At 38.4% G+C, this 16,610-nt stretch overlaps 1 protein-coding gene across 8 annotated transcripts in view; it reads left to right on the top strand.

Annotated features, from left to right (window-relative positions):
* Nucleotides 1-16,610, top strand: part of MAP2K5 (mitogen-activated protein kinase kinase 5) — a 185,876-nt gene that overhangs the window by 91,735 nt on the left and 77,531 nt on the right. For all 8 annotated transcript variants that reach the window (XM_067555517.1, XM_067555520.1, XM_067555515.1 and 5 more), the window contains exons 14-16: nucleotides 2,137-2,210; nucleotides 3,143-3,193; nucleotides 8,805-8,876. In XM_067555517.1, coding sequence (XP_067411618.1) covers nucleotides 2,137-2,210; nucleotides 3,143-3,193; nucleotides 8,805-8,876 — 197 coding nt within the window. The remainder of the gene's footprint in view (nucleotides 1-2,136; nucleotides 2,211-3,142; nucleotides 3,194-8,804; nucleotides 8,877-16,610) is intronic.

Raw genomic sequence — 16,610 nt, 5'->3', positions numbered from 1 at the left:
TGACCCATCTCTAAGGTTGTATTGTGCAGGTGTCAGATAGGGAGGGAAGTGGGGAGAGGAGTATCATGAACTGAAGGGGCAGCAGGAGCAGGTGGCTGGCTGGCCAGCTGCCATCTTCAGTGCACCATCTTGCTTGCAGACTCTGAACTGAGGAATTCCCAAGAATTCTGCCTCAGTCTGACCTTGTCATGATGGTTACTGTGCTAGTTGGATTGTTAATGATCCTTTTTAAATATCGACAACTGCTTTGGAGCAATTGGCTTTAGTCTGCAGTTAGTTGTAGGGACTTCATGTTTCACTGCAATTTTCCTGTAAATGCATTCCTGCTGTAAACAGATTAATTTGTAATGCAAAATGTCAGCATATTTTGCATATTTAATTGTACCTGCTGTTGAGTTCATTAGAATGCAATGCAGGCGTAATAACTAGGTAGATGTATCTGCTGACATGTTTTCAGAAGACAATTAAACATAATGAATAGGATTATTGTGCAGCCTATGGCTTCTGTGCTAGTCTTCTTAACCATTCATAACGGAAGCAGGCTGGAGACACTACAGGTCTAGTTAAACTGAGACTGGCCAGCCAGCACTAGAGAGTTGTATACAGTTTAATGGATTGCTACAAACACAATACTTGAGTCTTCCTGAAATTTGTAGTAGAAAAAAATGTATTTCTAAGTGTTGGTTGAAAGAGGTCTGAGGTTCTTCCGACTGCACGGATAGTTTTAAATCAGTATTTTGTCTCACCTACTGGTGAGGTCGGTGAGAAATCGTTAAGAGTATTACTGGCAAACTGAACTATACAGTTGAAATAGAGGTTATATCAGAGGGGCACTGTGCCCTCGAAGCTGAGACATGACAGAGATACATGATGGTGATTTTGTGTTTTGCGAATCCTGGAGAGAGATTACAAATTCACTGATGTTATTAATACTACCTCAAAACATAGAGAACACAAACAAATTATTGAAGGCACCCCTCCATTAAAAAAAAACAAACTAGCTTTCTTTTTGCCCCAGACATCAGAGCATTTAATCAGCTTGTTAATTGAAGTTATATACTTTACATTACAAAGACAAATTAAGCAAGCTACTGTGATACCCAGAAAACATCTGCTAAACAAAGCCAAACTTAATGATAAACAAAATTAGGTTCTCTCATAGTTGGTTTTCATCCATCTGCACCCAACTACTGTTCACTTTTAAAGAAGGCAAAGACACAAGCTATTACTTTCAATTCATAATGGCATGATAAAGCAGTCATCAGCCCGTCCACCGTACTCTAATCTCTGCAAGTTTTTGGTCAGAGCTGCAGCAAGCCATTTATTATGTATTCTGGCCTGCATCTCTGGAATGGAAAGATCCTCACTACATTTGATCGGTTAGAGGGAACAGTTAGGAGTCTATCTATAGGTAGACTGTCCGATGTACAACGTAATCTTATCTACTTCTGTTTCATGTCAGAGTGTCAACATTATAATCTCAGCACTGAAGGGGTCTTGTTTTATGTTGATCAGTGTCACATTTGTTAGAGTGAGATTAGCAGTCCATTTTTATTTGATTGTGGCAGTTCGTTTGTGTGAAAGCATTGAGATCATGAGAGGAGGGCACCACTCCTGTAATAGGAGCCAGCAGGTAGAGTCACGTTGTTTTCAGTAGGGCTCTGTGCAGGTACATAGCTCCTCCTTGTATGGTTCTGGCTGCAGAATCGGCTAGATTGTGCAAGTGTATTTGATGTGTGTATGTTAGAGAGAGAGAGAGTGTGTGTGTGTGTGTGTGTGTGTGTGTGTGTGTGTGTGTGTAATATGTATGTGTATGTTATAATATAGTTCATGTGTAGAATACATTTGAAAAAATCTTGTCATTGCTACCTGAAATCCAAGCATTTGAAGAGAGACTATTGCAAGAAGACCAAGATAGGGTTTATCGGGGGTTAGAATAGAATGTAGGTTTACATTATTGGAATCCAGCCTCCATGCGGAAGTAGTGTGTTGCACATCAGAGATCGAATTTAAAATGTCTTTTTGAAATATTTGCTTCTAAAAACCTGTCGTGACTAGATACATTTGTATCTTTATATAAAAACTGCATATACAGAATAATGTATTTGAAAGCCCTCTTTTGTCCCTCTTTGACAGATGTGAAACCCTCTAATATGTTGGTGAACACCCGAGGACAGGTGAAGCTCTGCGACTTTGGGGTTAGCACACAGGTATCCCCTCCTTTAGATATTTGCCTGCTCTTTTTCTAAAGTAGAAATCACCTGGCTACAAGACAAACAGGTCCACAGCAAGCTCTCCTCTGCTGGGAGAGAGTTATTCATTTGTAATCTCCAAGCGACTTTCCTTCATCAGAATATGATTGTTCATTGTTTAATGACAGTAAAAACTGCTGATATTGTAATTACTACTTACGAATAGCAAACTTCATTGATATGCAGCTTCGATATGAAAGCGTTTTGGCCAGACAAAAGGGAGGGCAGAGTGGGAGATGTGTCTGGGGAGCCCAACTGGCCCACAATAAAAATTAATATTGGTAGCAACAATAGTGGTGGGCCTTTACAATGTGCAGCACACATTTTAATTAATTTCCATTTTGGGCCTCCCTGGAGAAACCTCAGTGATAGTGACCCATGAGCTTGCCGTGATGTTGATTTGAATTGCAGCCACCTTTTCTCTCAGCCAAACATGAGGACCAAAGAGAAGGTCAGCGTTGTATTATAAGTTGTCAAAGTCTGTTGTCCCTCCAGCGTATTTAGTGCTCATTGCGTTCTAGTAATGAGTGTGGCTTTATTCACATCTTGAGCCAGCTGACTGAAAAATGAGTGTGTTCAATCCGACGTCAAATTGACTGTTTATATCAGACTAGTTTGGGGGTACTAAAGCGATAAGCATCCTGTTTAACGGGATTGTTTAAGGTTATCTGCTATAAACTGTAATGCAGTGCTTGTTTTAAATTGGAACTCGCACTCAAAAGAAAACGCAGATTTAATCATTTTTAATGCCTTTGTAGATAAATTTGTTCCCTTTTACATAATTTTTAGTTGATTTATAGAAATGATGATGTAGGTTAAATGAGGAATAATTGCCCATTTTATTTCCGCATTATCTTTATATTGTTCTAACAGACTGTTTTGTCTGATAGTTGGTGAATTCTATAGCCAAGACGTATGTCGGAACAAATGCTTATATGGCGGTAAGTAAATGTCTGTAGAAATAACATTTCAACAGAAGTCTTTGTATTCTGCTTTGTTCTATATGATGTAGGATATATTCTAAATCAGGAGTTCTCAAATTTCTTCCTATCTGCATCTTAATAGAGAATGTCCCTTGTTAACTGTGCCCATTCACCATCACACAGACCAACTCCCCTCCTGCCTGTGGTCACTCCACATCTCTGTGACAACTACAGTAATTGTTGGAGTGGAAGAGTAATTCTGGGGAAGTATATCTTTAACGTATTTATAGTTGTCTGGAATGCAGTGTAACAGCTGGGAACAAAGAGGTGAGCCAAGACAATATAGACAACTAGCTCTCCACCGATAACCAGCATGTGCTTAGTGGATCACCTGTGGTCCATTACTGTTCTAAGGCCTCAGTTTAGCAAAGCATTTAACCATGTGCTTAAACCTCATTGACTTCAGTGGGATCTAAATATGTGCTTAAGAGCTTTGCTTGCCTAGAACACTTTCTGCCAGATCCATTCTCAGTTCAGTTCGAAAATTTTTGCAAAATGTGTGAGGCTGAAAATGCAAAGTCGGAGCCCCCACCTTTAGTTAACCCCAGTGACATACATTGGTTTTGCCATATATGAAATCACTAGACAACACAGAAAGTATTATACCATTAGCCTGTTAACTTTTTTGTTGTGTAGTTTGTCACTTTCATGCAGTATTTATCCATTTAATTAGTACATTTCATCTATTATTTAGAAATCAGAAGCAAGAAATTCTGCATGCCATGATGAGATTACTTGTATATTTTGTCTGCAGAATAAAACATATATTTTCCATTCCTGTTAAATCAGATTAACAAACTTTTACAATACCACTTTCTGGAGACTTACTTCTGTCAGATGTTATTGAGCATTTGATTCTGCCTTTTTTCCATGCCTGTTAAGTGGCAAGTGACATTAGTGCCATTGAAAACATTAGGTTTAAAAGTAAATACATCAAAAAGTGGTGGCATAATATTGAGAGAATACAGCAAAAGCTACTACATGTTTGTCTTTGCCAAGGTTAATATGGTTTAATTTTGTGGAGTATGAAAACTTCAGCGCTGCAACTGCCAATGTAGAATTAATGAGGAGTCCTTGTCTAGTGTTTCAAATGTAGTTTTGGCAAAAATTTGCTCTTATGTCTAAAAACAGATGAGAAAAATAGATCCTACATTTGGTAAAGGACAAACTGCAAAGAGTACTGTAGTACAAAATGCCTGGCATTTGTTCTTTCAAACTCCAGAAGATGGGAGGGAGGGAGAGAAATCTGTGACCTTTAATTGCTTTTATATATATTTATATATATATATAATATAATATATTAATGTCCTTGTTAGCAGATAACAAGCAGGGAGTCCATTTATTTGCTAAGTGTTTTTCTAGCCAAGGAATGCACATCATTCAGCCTCTGAAACAATCATGTCACCTTCCTAACAGGGCTTAAACCACTATGATATCAGAATATTAGATATGGGATAAATGTAAAACAAGTCAAATTTATCACTTTTGATACCCAGGCCTGCTGATTGCTACAGCTCCAATCTCTAATGCAACAGAAATGCTGTGATTACAAAAAAACTTCAAACAACTCCACTTCTCTAACTCAGTGCTTATTCTGAGAGCAGCTTTAAATAGCTCTAATAATTAAATTGTATTATTCGTTTAATGAACAAATCCAGATTACAGTTCTCCTTCCCAGGTGTACATTAAAGAAATTACTTTTTTCTTATTGTTTATGGATGAATGTGATGCGTCCATCTGTTAATTGAAAAAGAGGGGATTCAAACTATAAAATACTTGATCGGATTTCATGTATTAAAATTGCTTTGCTTCTTGAGTGAGTTGTTGCCAGTCATCAAATTTACACATCAGTCTCTAAAAGATATTATAAAATTGTGTATGTTTTGTGCCAGTAAACAAGAACAGAAGCTGTGGTGTTAAAATATGACTACAAAACAAAACAGTGTTACGTGACATTTCGAAAACATGGAAGTAGATGGACAGATACTATTTTGTGCACCTGCTTCAGTGCTGGTGGTGGTGGTGTTTTTGAGTATTCAGTGTTTCACATGTGATAGAAAACATGGACTCTGCTCCAAGGAATTTAGAAAACACTCACACGCACGCTCGCATGTGCACAAACACACACAGGTTTTAATACCAAAGCTTCTGTTCTGTATACACACACACCCCCCCCAAAATATAGTATATGTGTATCTAATTAATAATTTTATACATACTGTAGACATGGATTGTTTGAAGAAGTGTGTTTTATGGACAGATATGAACCACACTATCTCTTTGAAAACTCACCATCTATTTTATGTATTAGAAAAGTCTAAAATTTGCATATGCTGTGCAGTATGTAGCATCATCCTGTGAATCTGGAACTCTCATGACCACAACAGTTGCACTGTTGAAGCTCAGTGATACTAAGAAAGATACACCAATCGTTTTTAATTCCGTGCTAACTTGCTTTAGTAGTTAATATCTCCAGTTTAAATATTGTTCTTGTAATGTTTTTAATGTATCTAAGGGTATAGGATTACATCAATCATTTTGTATTTTTCTCTAACAGTAACTAGTTTTACACTTAGCATGTAGCATGTGGAGTCTGGAATATTTAACGAAAGCGACCAAGCTCCTCTTTAACTGCTAAGTAGAAGGAAGTCTAGACCAGAAAAACTGGGCAAGGGTACCTAACATGTAGCTAGCTTCAACCTTTTTCCTTGTCTGGATTCAGGGTGACATTTTTTACCTTGAATTAGATGGCTGAGGTCCATCCTAATTTTCCCACTAAAGACACTACTGCTCTGGCCATTGCATTGAGGATCTGCAACAGTTATAAAGTAGCAGTAAGAGACAGACCTAAAAAACGAAACTCCTAGGATGTATACATAGAGTCGTAGTCTCTGAACCTCTGTTCTTGTATCCTGATGGCAGAAGTAGTGCCCATTTGTGTTGCTGAGTTACCAGTCCGTAGATCTTAAAATAACCTTAACAAACACTGCTTCTGAGGGTATTGTTAAAGTACTCCATTTAAATATCGATACTTGATTTATTTATTCTATTTAAATATATTATTATTCTTATTTAATATGTTCTCATTTCCTCTGTTAGTTTGCATTTATTACTAGAGTAGATTTTTCTTATTAGCTAACTTTCTGCATCTGTAATGTCCATTATGTTTGAGGAGAAACATCTCTGCTTTAGGCATCTAGCTGCAAGGTGTCCTCATGGATGATGCACCACTTGTCTCACAGCAGGCCACATGCTCTCCAAGTTCGAAAGTAGCTCAGAAATGCTGCCTTGAGCTATCTAGAAATGGCAGAATTGTTTAGTGGGGTTTTTTTTTGTCTTCCCTTGGGTCAGAAGAGTGTTTTGCTTGTATGGTAAACTGTAGTCAAGTGAGAACTGCCTTATGAAACCTGCAGGGACCTTTTTACCTAACCCACCTTTCCATTGCAAGACCACATGGACAAATAACCAAACCATGAAGTTTGGTCTGGCCATTTATATCGGAAGGGTAATTTCTAGAGGTTATTGAAATAAGTAAGTATGTTACATGAACATTTTCAGAAGAAAATTAACTTTTTTTATTTCATTAAACATTTTTAATTTTTTTTCAAAATTCACATTCTGTAAACATTTTTTTTGGGGGGGACACTTTCACTGACATTATTCACTCTTCACCCCCCCCAATCACCACCTTTTTTCCAAATGGGGAGGTGGGAGAAAGAAGAGACCAGCAAGTAAAAAAGTAAGAGTTGGATTTTTGCCATCAAAACAAACAAAACATATTTTGTTCTGTGATTTTTTGTTGAAACATGAAAACTTTCAACCAAAATAAATATTCTGTGAGAAATTTGGGGGGATTTTGTAGAAGAACTTTGATGAAAAAATTTTGATCGCCTCTAGTAATTTCCAAGACACACATCATTTCCAGCTCCCCTTACCAGGATTCTTCTACATATTTCACATTTTATGGTTTTACTGCATGTAACTTTCATTTTTTTATTTTCAGCTTATTTTCTATATTTTATCCTTATTTTAACAGAGGAATTTAAATTTGTAATTCATGCATGTGATGAGATATTTGTTTAAAGGCCAGCATACTTGTTTGCATGCACTTACATGTATTTCTAAATGTAAATTATTTTACTACTTTAAAACCTTAGCAGTTATAAAAAGGAAGTAAATCATTTTAAAATGGTCAGATAGAACTATGTGTCTGCTTTGGCTGCTAAATGAAGGCTACAGTCTAGTCTATACAAGAAAAGCTGTGTCTGGATAGTAATGCTGGTATAGCTATATATCCCATCCTTTTGCCAGGATAGTTTTTACTTGTTCCCTGAACTAAATAGGCTATAGTGGTTAAAGCATTTTTTTTTTTTTTACTTTATGGCTTTTGCCTGTATAAAAATATCCTAAAAAGATCACACCCCTACCCCACATTATTATGCCATTATTATATCATGTAAACCTGGCGTAGGATAATTGTATTTATGAATGATTGTCTTGGTGGACACAGCAATAAAGATTCTTGTCTTATGTAAAGTATGTAGCTCAGTATAAACTAAGCGTTCTGTCTGACACAAGCTAACTTTTTTGGTATGGTTGTTCTGGAAAACTATTTAGAATGATCATCCATAAAGATAAGGTAGACAGCTCTCTGTTTCTTTACTTAACATTCATGCTGTGATAAAAGCTCTCAACCTGGGATTAACAGTATAGAGTAAACATCCCAAAACACGTTGGACTGGCACTAATTTGGGAGTGTTTTTCTAAAAATGTCTCTGGATTATTAGAGACTAGAAATACAGCCAGTGGTTTGTGGGTGGTTGGCTAGACAGGTGAATTAATAGCACAGCAGGGAGAGAAGTCTCATGGAGCCTTTTATTGTTGCATTTCACACTGTACTTGACCTTGGAACGCTTGAATTGTAGCTTTCAGATAAAAACTAGCTATTTCATTTTAGTGTTCTTGTGTTTCTGTAAACGTGCTGTTAACAGTTTTGAGTGGAATCTTTATTGTTTAATACATTAATTGAAGCGCTAGGCACATGACTCACTTCTGACGCATTAGCTTACTAACTAAAAGTTATTTTGGTTTAATTCAGTCTCATCAGTTTTTAAGCCCTCACACCCCTCTTCCATTCCTATACTCAATATTTTTGTTCGTCGTGTAATTTACCTCTCACACTCTGGGCTAGAAGTAAAGCCCAGAAGCCATTCCTTTGATGGAGTTTTAGAACTTGACATGGTGCTTTGCTGTGAAAGTACACACTGTTGGGTTTCTTGTAAAATATAATAGTCCAGGCACAAATGCATTAGCCAAGTTTAGTAGATACATGACCATGTAGGATGAGCAGGATGGAACCCCTTGCCCAACTGCAGAACCCAGGTAAAAATGAAGTATCAAGTTTATGAATAACCTAGTGTTTTCCTTATTTTCCAGATTAGACACATTGCATTTTAAGATGCCTACAAAATTCTGAGCTGGTTTATTTAACCAGGGCTAACCTTCAGGGTAGCTATATGTATGTTTGTTTGTCTAGGCTCAAGAAGATTCTTTTCCCCCTTTCTTACAGCCTGAACGAATTTCAGGGGAACAATACGGGATTCATTCTGATGTATGGAGTTTGGGGATTTCCTTCATGGAGGTATGTAAACATATATACATATTCTTATAGGCACTTTGAAAGAACTGTACTAAATCTAAGATTTCAATTATTTTTACATGTTCCCTATTATACAACAAAGTTCCATTTGTTTATATAAGCTTAGCCATTCCTGAGTTTCTTCGCTGTATCTAGAATGGATTTATTCTCAGTGGGTCAAGTCCAGCTAGGTGTGGAGAGCCTGTACGCACCAATTAAACCCTTTGGTAGGGCTGTGCAGTAGGAGTGGGGTTGGGAGGACATCTCTGCACTCCCTGTATGCCACTGCAGGTTGGGTTGTTCTATACCAGGTCTGAATAGGCCAGTGCAAACTAGCCCATTAAGGTTGGGCCATCACAGGGCTGTGCAGATCCAGAGGCTGAGCTGTGTAAATACCATCCCTGAACTCCAGTGGAGTTCCTTGCATACAGTTAATAATTCTGGTTTTGTGACAGATGAATGGATTTCTCCCAGTGTGATTGAATATAACTTTTCATGTACATTCATTGTTTCAAACCTAAAAGTGTCTCACTGGAACAAAGCAGTGCAAAGAGAATGTGGTCAGGGAGAAACATTGTAATTGGGGTTACAGGTACATTCTGCAAGTGTGATATTGGTAATCTTCGTTCACAGTAAGGTAACTTCTGATCCAAGGAAAATGTAAATAGTCTGGTATTTCTGTTTAGTACTCATCTAATGTTCTTCAGACAAATCTCATCGTGCTTTGGATGTTCTATGTTATAGAAAACAACAGAAGTGTTAGAGTGCTTAGTATAACTAGAACTGCCAGTCGTTTCGTGAGGAATTGACAAGTGAAATCATCTTGGTCTGATCCAAGACAAAGGGAAAGATCTGGCATCAGAGTTAGTCATTGTGCCAGCAAGTTACAGAAGTACGGGTTGGATGAATGGACTATAAGGTGGATAGAAAGCTGGCTAGATCATCAGACTCAACAGGTAGTGATCAACAGGTCGATGTCTAGTTGGCAGCCGGTATCAAGCGGAGTGCCCCAGAGGTCGGTCCTGGAACTGATTTTGTTCAACACCTTCATTAATGATCCGGAGGATGGGGTGAATTGCACCGTCAGCAAGTTTACGGATGACACTAAGCTGCGGGGAGTGGTAGATATGCTAGAGGGTAGGGATCAGATACAGAGTGACATAGACAAATTGAAGGATTGGGCCAAAAGAAATCTGATGAGATTCAACAAGTGCAGAGTCCTGCGTGTAGGATGAAAGACTCCCATGCACTGCTACAAACTGGGGATCAACTGGCTAGGCAGCAGTTCTACAGAAAAGGACCTCGGGGTTACAGTGGACAAGAAGCTGGATGTGAGTCAGCAGTGTGCTCTTGTTGCTAAGAAGGTTAAGGCATATTGGGTTGCATTAGTAGGAGCATTGCCAGCAAATCAAGAAAAGTGATTATTTCCTTCTATTTGGCACTGGTGAAGCCACATTTGGAGTATTGTGTCCAGTTTTGGGCCCCCACTACAGAAAGGATGTGGACAAATTGGGGAGAGTCCAGTGGAGGGCAACGTAAATGATTAGGGGGCTGGGGGCATATGACTTATGAGGAGAGGCTGAGGGAACTGGGCTTGTTTAGTCTGCAGAAGAGAAGAGTGAGGGGGGGATTTATAATGGCCTTCAACTACCTGAAGGGGGGGGGTTCCAGGGGGTTTGGAGCTAGGCTGTTCTCAGTGGTGGCAGATGACAGAACAAGGAGCAATGGACTCAAGTTGCAGTGGGGTAGGTCCAGGTTGGATATTAGGAAAAAGTTTTTCACTAGGAGGGTGGTGAAGCACTTGAATGGGTTACCTAGGGAGGTGGTGGAATCTCCATCCTGAGGGGTTTTTAAGGGCCAGCTTCACAAAGACCTGGCTGGCATGATTTAGCTGGAGTTGGTCCTGCTTTGAGCAGGGGTTTGGACTAGATGACCTTCTGAGACCCCTTTCAACCCTAATTTTCTATGATTCTGTGACCCTAAGAAAAAGCTTGAGAGAGCGCTTTTGGGTAAAGTGCTGGTTGGAGAGACGCTTGGTACTGTGAGCAAAGAAACTGTTTCCTGCAGTTTGATTCCTCCTGTGTTCCGGAAAACAGGGCTTTTTACGTGTACTGTTGGTAAATAAACAGGCCCTTCCAACCCTAATTTTCTATGATTCTGTGACCCAAGGCTCTTGATTGGAGGACTTGTAGAAATTAGGCCTGATTGTTTTTATGCCTTTCTACTACCTTAGAATATTTAAAAATATATTTGTAGTTCATGGGGGAAACTGCATGATAACAGTATGACCACAGCATATGAAAGGAACTTCTGCTGGCTTGACCCATGGAGCAACATTTTAACATGTGCCATTTTAATATAGGCTAAATAGGAAGTGGGAGAAATATAACAGACAAAAGATTGGAAGACCTTGCATTTGTATCCCAGAGTGGTCATCACACAAAATCAAATTAAAATCCATACATACTGAATTGTACATAGAATGCTTTTTAAGGGGCACATAGGCCTGTGGGTAATATAAAGCAAGAGATCACTGGTATTCTTTGCCTATCTTGCATCATTGGCACAATACCATTGCTTTTCTCTTCGTTCTTTTCACCTGTCAACTCAAACTCCTACCCTCTGTGGGAGTCAGCAGCACCTCCAGGTTGTCATATACTTCCATAAGGATTACACTGCTCACCCACTAGGTGTCTAGAAAAAATTCTACTTGAAGATATGTTTGGGCCTTAGCTCAGAAAAATTTGTCCTAGCTTTGTACCCTCTTCCCTATGCAGACGAACAGACAATATAATCCTACAGATGCCCTTCCATTCTCTTTTGGTAGCTGTAATATAATGTTAACTTAGAGTGAAAGTCTCTCCTGGTGCAGATGGCCGGTAGGGCATAGACTTGTGTTGAAGTCCAGCCCAAGAAAGGGCTTACATGGGACACAATCTTTGTGCTGGCCCTCTGCATCTGGGTGAATTTCACCCATAGAAAACTGAAAGTTAACCAAGACTTTCATATATGACCCCATTAAAAATATGTATATATTTGTTGTCAAACACATAATTAAACTTAACCAGATTGAAAATACAGGCATCATGTGTTGCTTGTTTTACTTTGAATTATCACATTCAGATCTTGTCAATCTTTTTTCTGAGACTGATTAAAACTACAGTAATGACATACTTTAATGGGTCACAAGGGATGCAGTGCTGTTAATTCATTTATTGCAGTTGAAAGCCACTATTTCCAATGATGACATCACTGAACTCTCTCAAAATTTTGGAAGAGATACAAGATTTATTCATGTCACCACTCCATGCTCTCTTTAAATGAGTGTGGTCAACAGGCGGCTAAAGTGATATTTTAATGCATTCATATTTGACCAGGGCAGACTTTTGGTTCAGTTCTGCTCTGATGTAAATGTATCTGCTAGTTCATCAGTTGAGTGTGAAGGATATACAATGATGTGTGACCGTTGACAGGAGAGCTGTGTTGCTCCTTTTTACCCTGAGCAACTAGTCAAAACGTGGGGCCCTGTGAGTGTTACAGCTGGAAGTAGAAATTTGTGATAGGTATTTCTTTATAGTTCTGTTTATTTACAAAGAGTGTACAAAGTCTTGTGTTTCTGTACACAAAGGGCATCGGTTAGCAGGAAACAGCTTCTTTTGCTCACAGCACTAAGAGCACTCCTTTAGCTTTCATTCCTGACCCAAAAACCTTTTCCCAAGTTTTTTGCAGGATCAGCCTGTCATGCTCTCATCTGCTCCTTCAGGCTGTCTGTGTGACCCAGTTTGCATGTGTTCTCTATTTCTCACACATATACACACATCCCTACCCAAAACAATACTCAGCCAAAAGCTTCTGGGCAGATTCACATGCACTTTTTATTTTGGAGGGGCTTATGCTTACTATTATGTTAATTGAAGGGTTAGTTCACACCTTCTATTCTCAGTGAGGTTTTAACTCAACCCATAACAAGGTATCACCCAGCTCATAACAGCTGCAACAGCTCTAAAATATGAACAATTGCTTTGTAGACTAAGATCCTGAATTTTATCTAACCTCTGATTTTGTGTAAATGGTTAATTGGAAGCCAGTTTGCAGCTTATCTTTGTAATACTGATTTTTACATCATATCAGCCCATCTTAGAGGAACATTGGGTTTATATTTACTCTTCTCTCAAGTCTTCTCAACCTGCTTTTCTCTCTTTCCATGTGTCAGATGCACAGAACAATTTGGCTCTGTGTTCTTTGTTAATTGGTATGTCATCTAGCCCCCTGAGACTTCTCTTCAACATGATCGCTATTTTACTGAAGTGGTTTGAGTGATGTGTTTTAAATGATGAAAGCAAGGACAGTGGCTTAGAAAAATGTCTCAAGAAAGGTGAAGAAGATACTCAATGAGCCACACAAGGTCACTGTCATTAAAGTAACACTCTCTATTGACATGGGGATTGGTGGTACAGTAGTCCAGGCTCCTGCTGATGAAGCACAGAGGGCTGTGAGAGTTGATTCTAGGCTTATAAAATTGTCTCAACTCACTTTTTTAAAATATCTAAACTCTTCTGCCCTTAAGATAGCAGTTATAGCACATTGATTGATAAGAAATAATATATTGGATCAAGGTAACAAGGGCTGATTTGATGTATGATGATTAAACTCAGTTGTTATAGTAGATCTTCTAATTTTATTTAATTTAAACCTCAAAAATACATTGAATTTCTTTGCTCCAGTGTTGTGGATAATGAGAAACTGAAATGTTACTTCTGAAGTTGAAGAATGCTGTCCAAGAAGTCTGCTGGCTGAGTTTAAAGAGTAGGTGAATACAAGTTAACCTTGATGAGCCTCATCTAGTTAGATGCTGATCACCAGCCATTCCCACTGAAATAAATGGGGGCTGAAGGCAGCTAGCATCTTACAGGATCAGTCTCTCTCTTTCCAAAGGAAAGAAAACCGATTAGTTGCTTATTTTTGCGGCGTTTGTTTTTTTTTTTTCCTTTAAAAAAGGTGCATTAATTCAGTGTGTAATCCATAAACCTCTTCTAAGGTATTTCATAGCAAATAGTATATTTACATGAGGTTTTTATCTGTAATTTTATTTGTGTGCTTTTTGGTTGACAAAGCAAGTTCAATTTAAACCAGTGGCATTGCTGTCACTACACTGAGGACTGTGTCAGCACTTTCATTATAAACACTGGTTTTCAGGGTTTTATAACTCAGTCAGAAAATGTACTCCAGGCAGCTTGGGCTAAGGCAAAGTGTAGTTTGCCGTCAGCGTTGTTCTTCAGAGATCTGTGCCCAGTACATGAAGGAAGATAGTTTGAATGATCTTAATAGTTCTTTTTAAACTCTAATAAATATGATTCCAAGCCTAGTTTCCAGGGTTACTGTCTGAAAGTGAACATCAGTACTACCTAATAAAATATATGTTGTTGTTTTTGCATAATGGAGCACTTTTATCTTAAGATGCTTTTTAGTGATGCTATAATGCAAAATGATTTTCATTTTAAAGGCACGCTTTGCAGTGTATTAGTCCATAATATGCATTAATTAATACGTTTCAGGGGAAATGTGTAAAAACTGAGGGTTTTTTTTGTTTATAAAACATGATTTTTCTACATATAATATTTAGCATGTATATTGGACATGATATTTACCAAACACTGTTCAAACTTTTAACGAGTATTCAGTACTAATACTAATGCTCCTCTGAGGTAGGTAAGTATTATTGACCCTATTTTACAGTGAGGCACTTTTTATTATCATCATTATTTGATTGTGTAATGCCATCAATGTGCTAGGGACCCTGCCAATGTGTAAAATAACTAGGTCACTGACCCTAATAATTTAAAATTATAAGTCCTGATTCTGCAATCAGATTCACTAGCATGGAACCTATTGATCGGGGCAATACACAGACAATACACAGTGGTCCATGCTAGCAGTTCCAGTTTGTGGATTAAATAGGGCCTATATTGTATACACAAAAACAATTGTTAATTGTTTATTATCATAAACTGAGGCACGGAAAGGTGAAATGATTTGTCCAAGCTACGGTGTGAGTGAGTGTTAGAACTGAGATTTGAACATGGGTGTTTTGACTTTCAGTATATTGATATTCTAATGGTGTGCTTCCCATTTCACAACTCCCTTTGTATCCTTCTCAGTCTCAACTCTCTTCTATTCTTTATTCAGAAAAGCAACCACCCTTTCTTTCTTTAAATCCCCACCTTAAAAAATCACTTCTCCTCCTCCTCATCTTGCTCAGGAAAGAAATGCTTCTGCACATCAGTAATAATAATAAGAATATGTTTTGCAATCCCATAAAATTGAATGTTCCTTTGATCATCTACAGTAATTTAGTAATTTATGTCTGTTTTCTTTTATCTGTGTATTTAGTAGAGCTTTAAGGATTTAGTAATCGTGTGTGGCAGACAAGTTAACATGGAATTTTAAGAGGTGTTGCAGATTATTAGGTTATTGTGTGTTTTCAATAATTTTGCATGTACCTCTGTACATGGATACCATAACTGAACCATTAACTATCTAGTACATGTGTGTGTGGCATATATATATTTCAGGTGCACGTATGCATGTTTTTCCAGATAAATAAAATTGCTTAACATGCAACATTCAGGCAATGGAAAGAGAATTTTATATACTGACTGTTGAGCATAGTTGGGCAAATAACGCAGAGGGGGTGACAGGGAGATTGCAGATGTAGATGTGGAAAGATGAAACTTTAGGGTCAAGAATAATACCAAGCTTCTAGGCAGCGGAGGCAAATAGAAGATCTGAGTCTGAAGAGGGTGCTAGAAGTGATGAAGTTCTGCTTGAGGATACACCTCTTGAGCAAGAGAAACACTTCTATCTTTGAGATGTTTAGCTGCAGGAAGCTGGCACAAAGCGATGAGTGTATATAGTCAGAACAGTGAGAGGGAATGGACAAGGAGGAATCTGTATAAAGCATTCAGAATGTGTGTTCAGCTGAATATCATCGGTATAGAAGTGGTTAAAGTTAAATTTAGAGATTCTGAGCTGGAGTCTAAGCTGAGCCTGAGTCAAATTCATCCCTGTGTAGAGGGCCAGCACCACTTAAATCCTACTTAAACCCTGTTTTGAGGATCTAAGTGGTTCCTCTGCACAGGGCAGGGGTCAGTTTTATCATGAGTAGGTAGAAGAGCGGGGAGGACTGAGAATTGAAGCTTGTGGAATGCCTTGCAGTTGGGTCTTGGTGTAGAATCAGAGCCGCCACCAGAGACTGAGTGAGAGCAGTTTGAGAGGCGCAGGACTGTGGCAAGAGGTAACCAGGAATGTCTGCATGACTCCTGGAGGCAATCCAGGGACATGGAATGATCCACAGTGTCCAAAGGCTGCCCTGAGCAGAAGTAGCAAGGACCGTTAATTAAAATAGGCAGTTATGGTGATGGCAAAGGTCATGCTTAAAAGGAAAATGAGAATTACATTTCAGCCCTGTGTAAAGCAGGGGCCTCAGAATCGTATGTGATTTTTACATACCAGGTATACTAAAATAGTGGGCCAAACAGGAGGTGTTTAGGAAAGAGAGGCAATCTTGACCTGAAATGTCCTGACTTTTGAGAATTTGTAACAGAATTTTAAGTTATTGTACAATTTGTGCTTCTTTTTTTATGGTAATATATATATATATATATTTTTAAATGGAGAGGGAAAGAGACATTGAAGTCTCCTGGCTGCTCTTGTTATCCTCTTGGGTCACGTTACAGG

Source organism: Emydura macquarii, unplaced genomic scaffold, assembly GCF_026122565.2.
Source record: "Emydura macquarii macquarii isolate MOO-44397 ecotype Brisbane River unplaced genomic scaffold, CSIRO-AGI_Emac_v2 contig_1644, whole genome shotgun sequence".
In the NCBI taxonomy this organism is placed as follows: domain Eukaryota; kingdom Metazoa; phylum Chordata; order Testudines; family Chelidae; genus Emydura; species Emydura macquarii.
The sequence above is the reverse complement of the archived record's forward strand: the minus strand, read 5'-3'. Positions and strand labels throughout refer to the sequence as shown.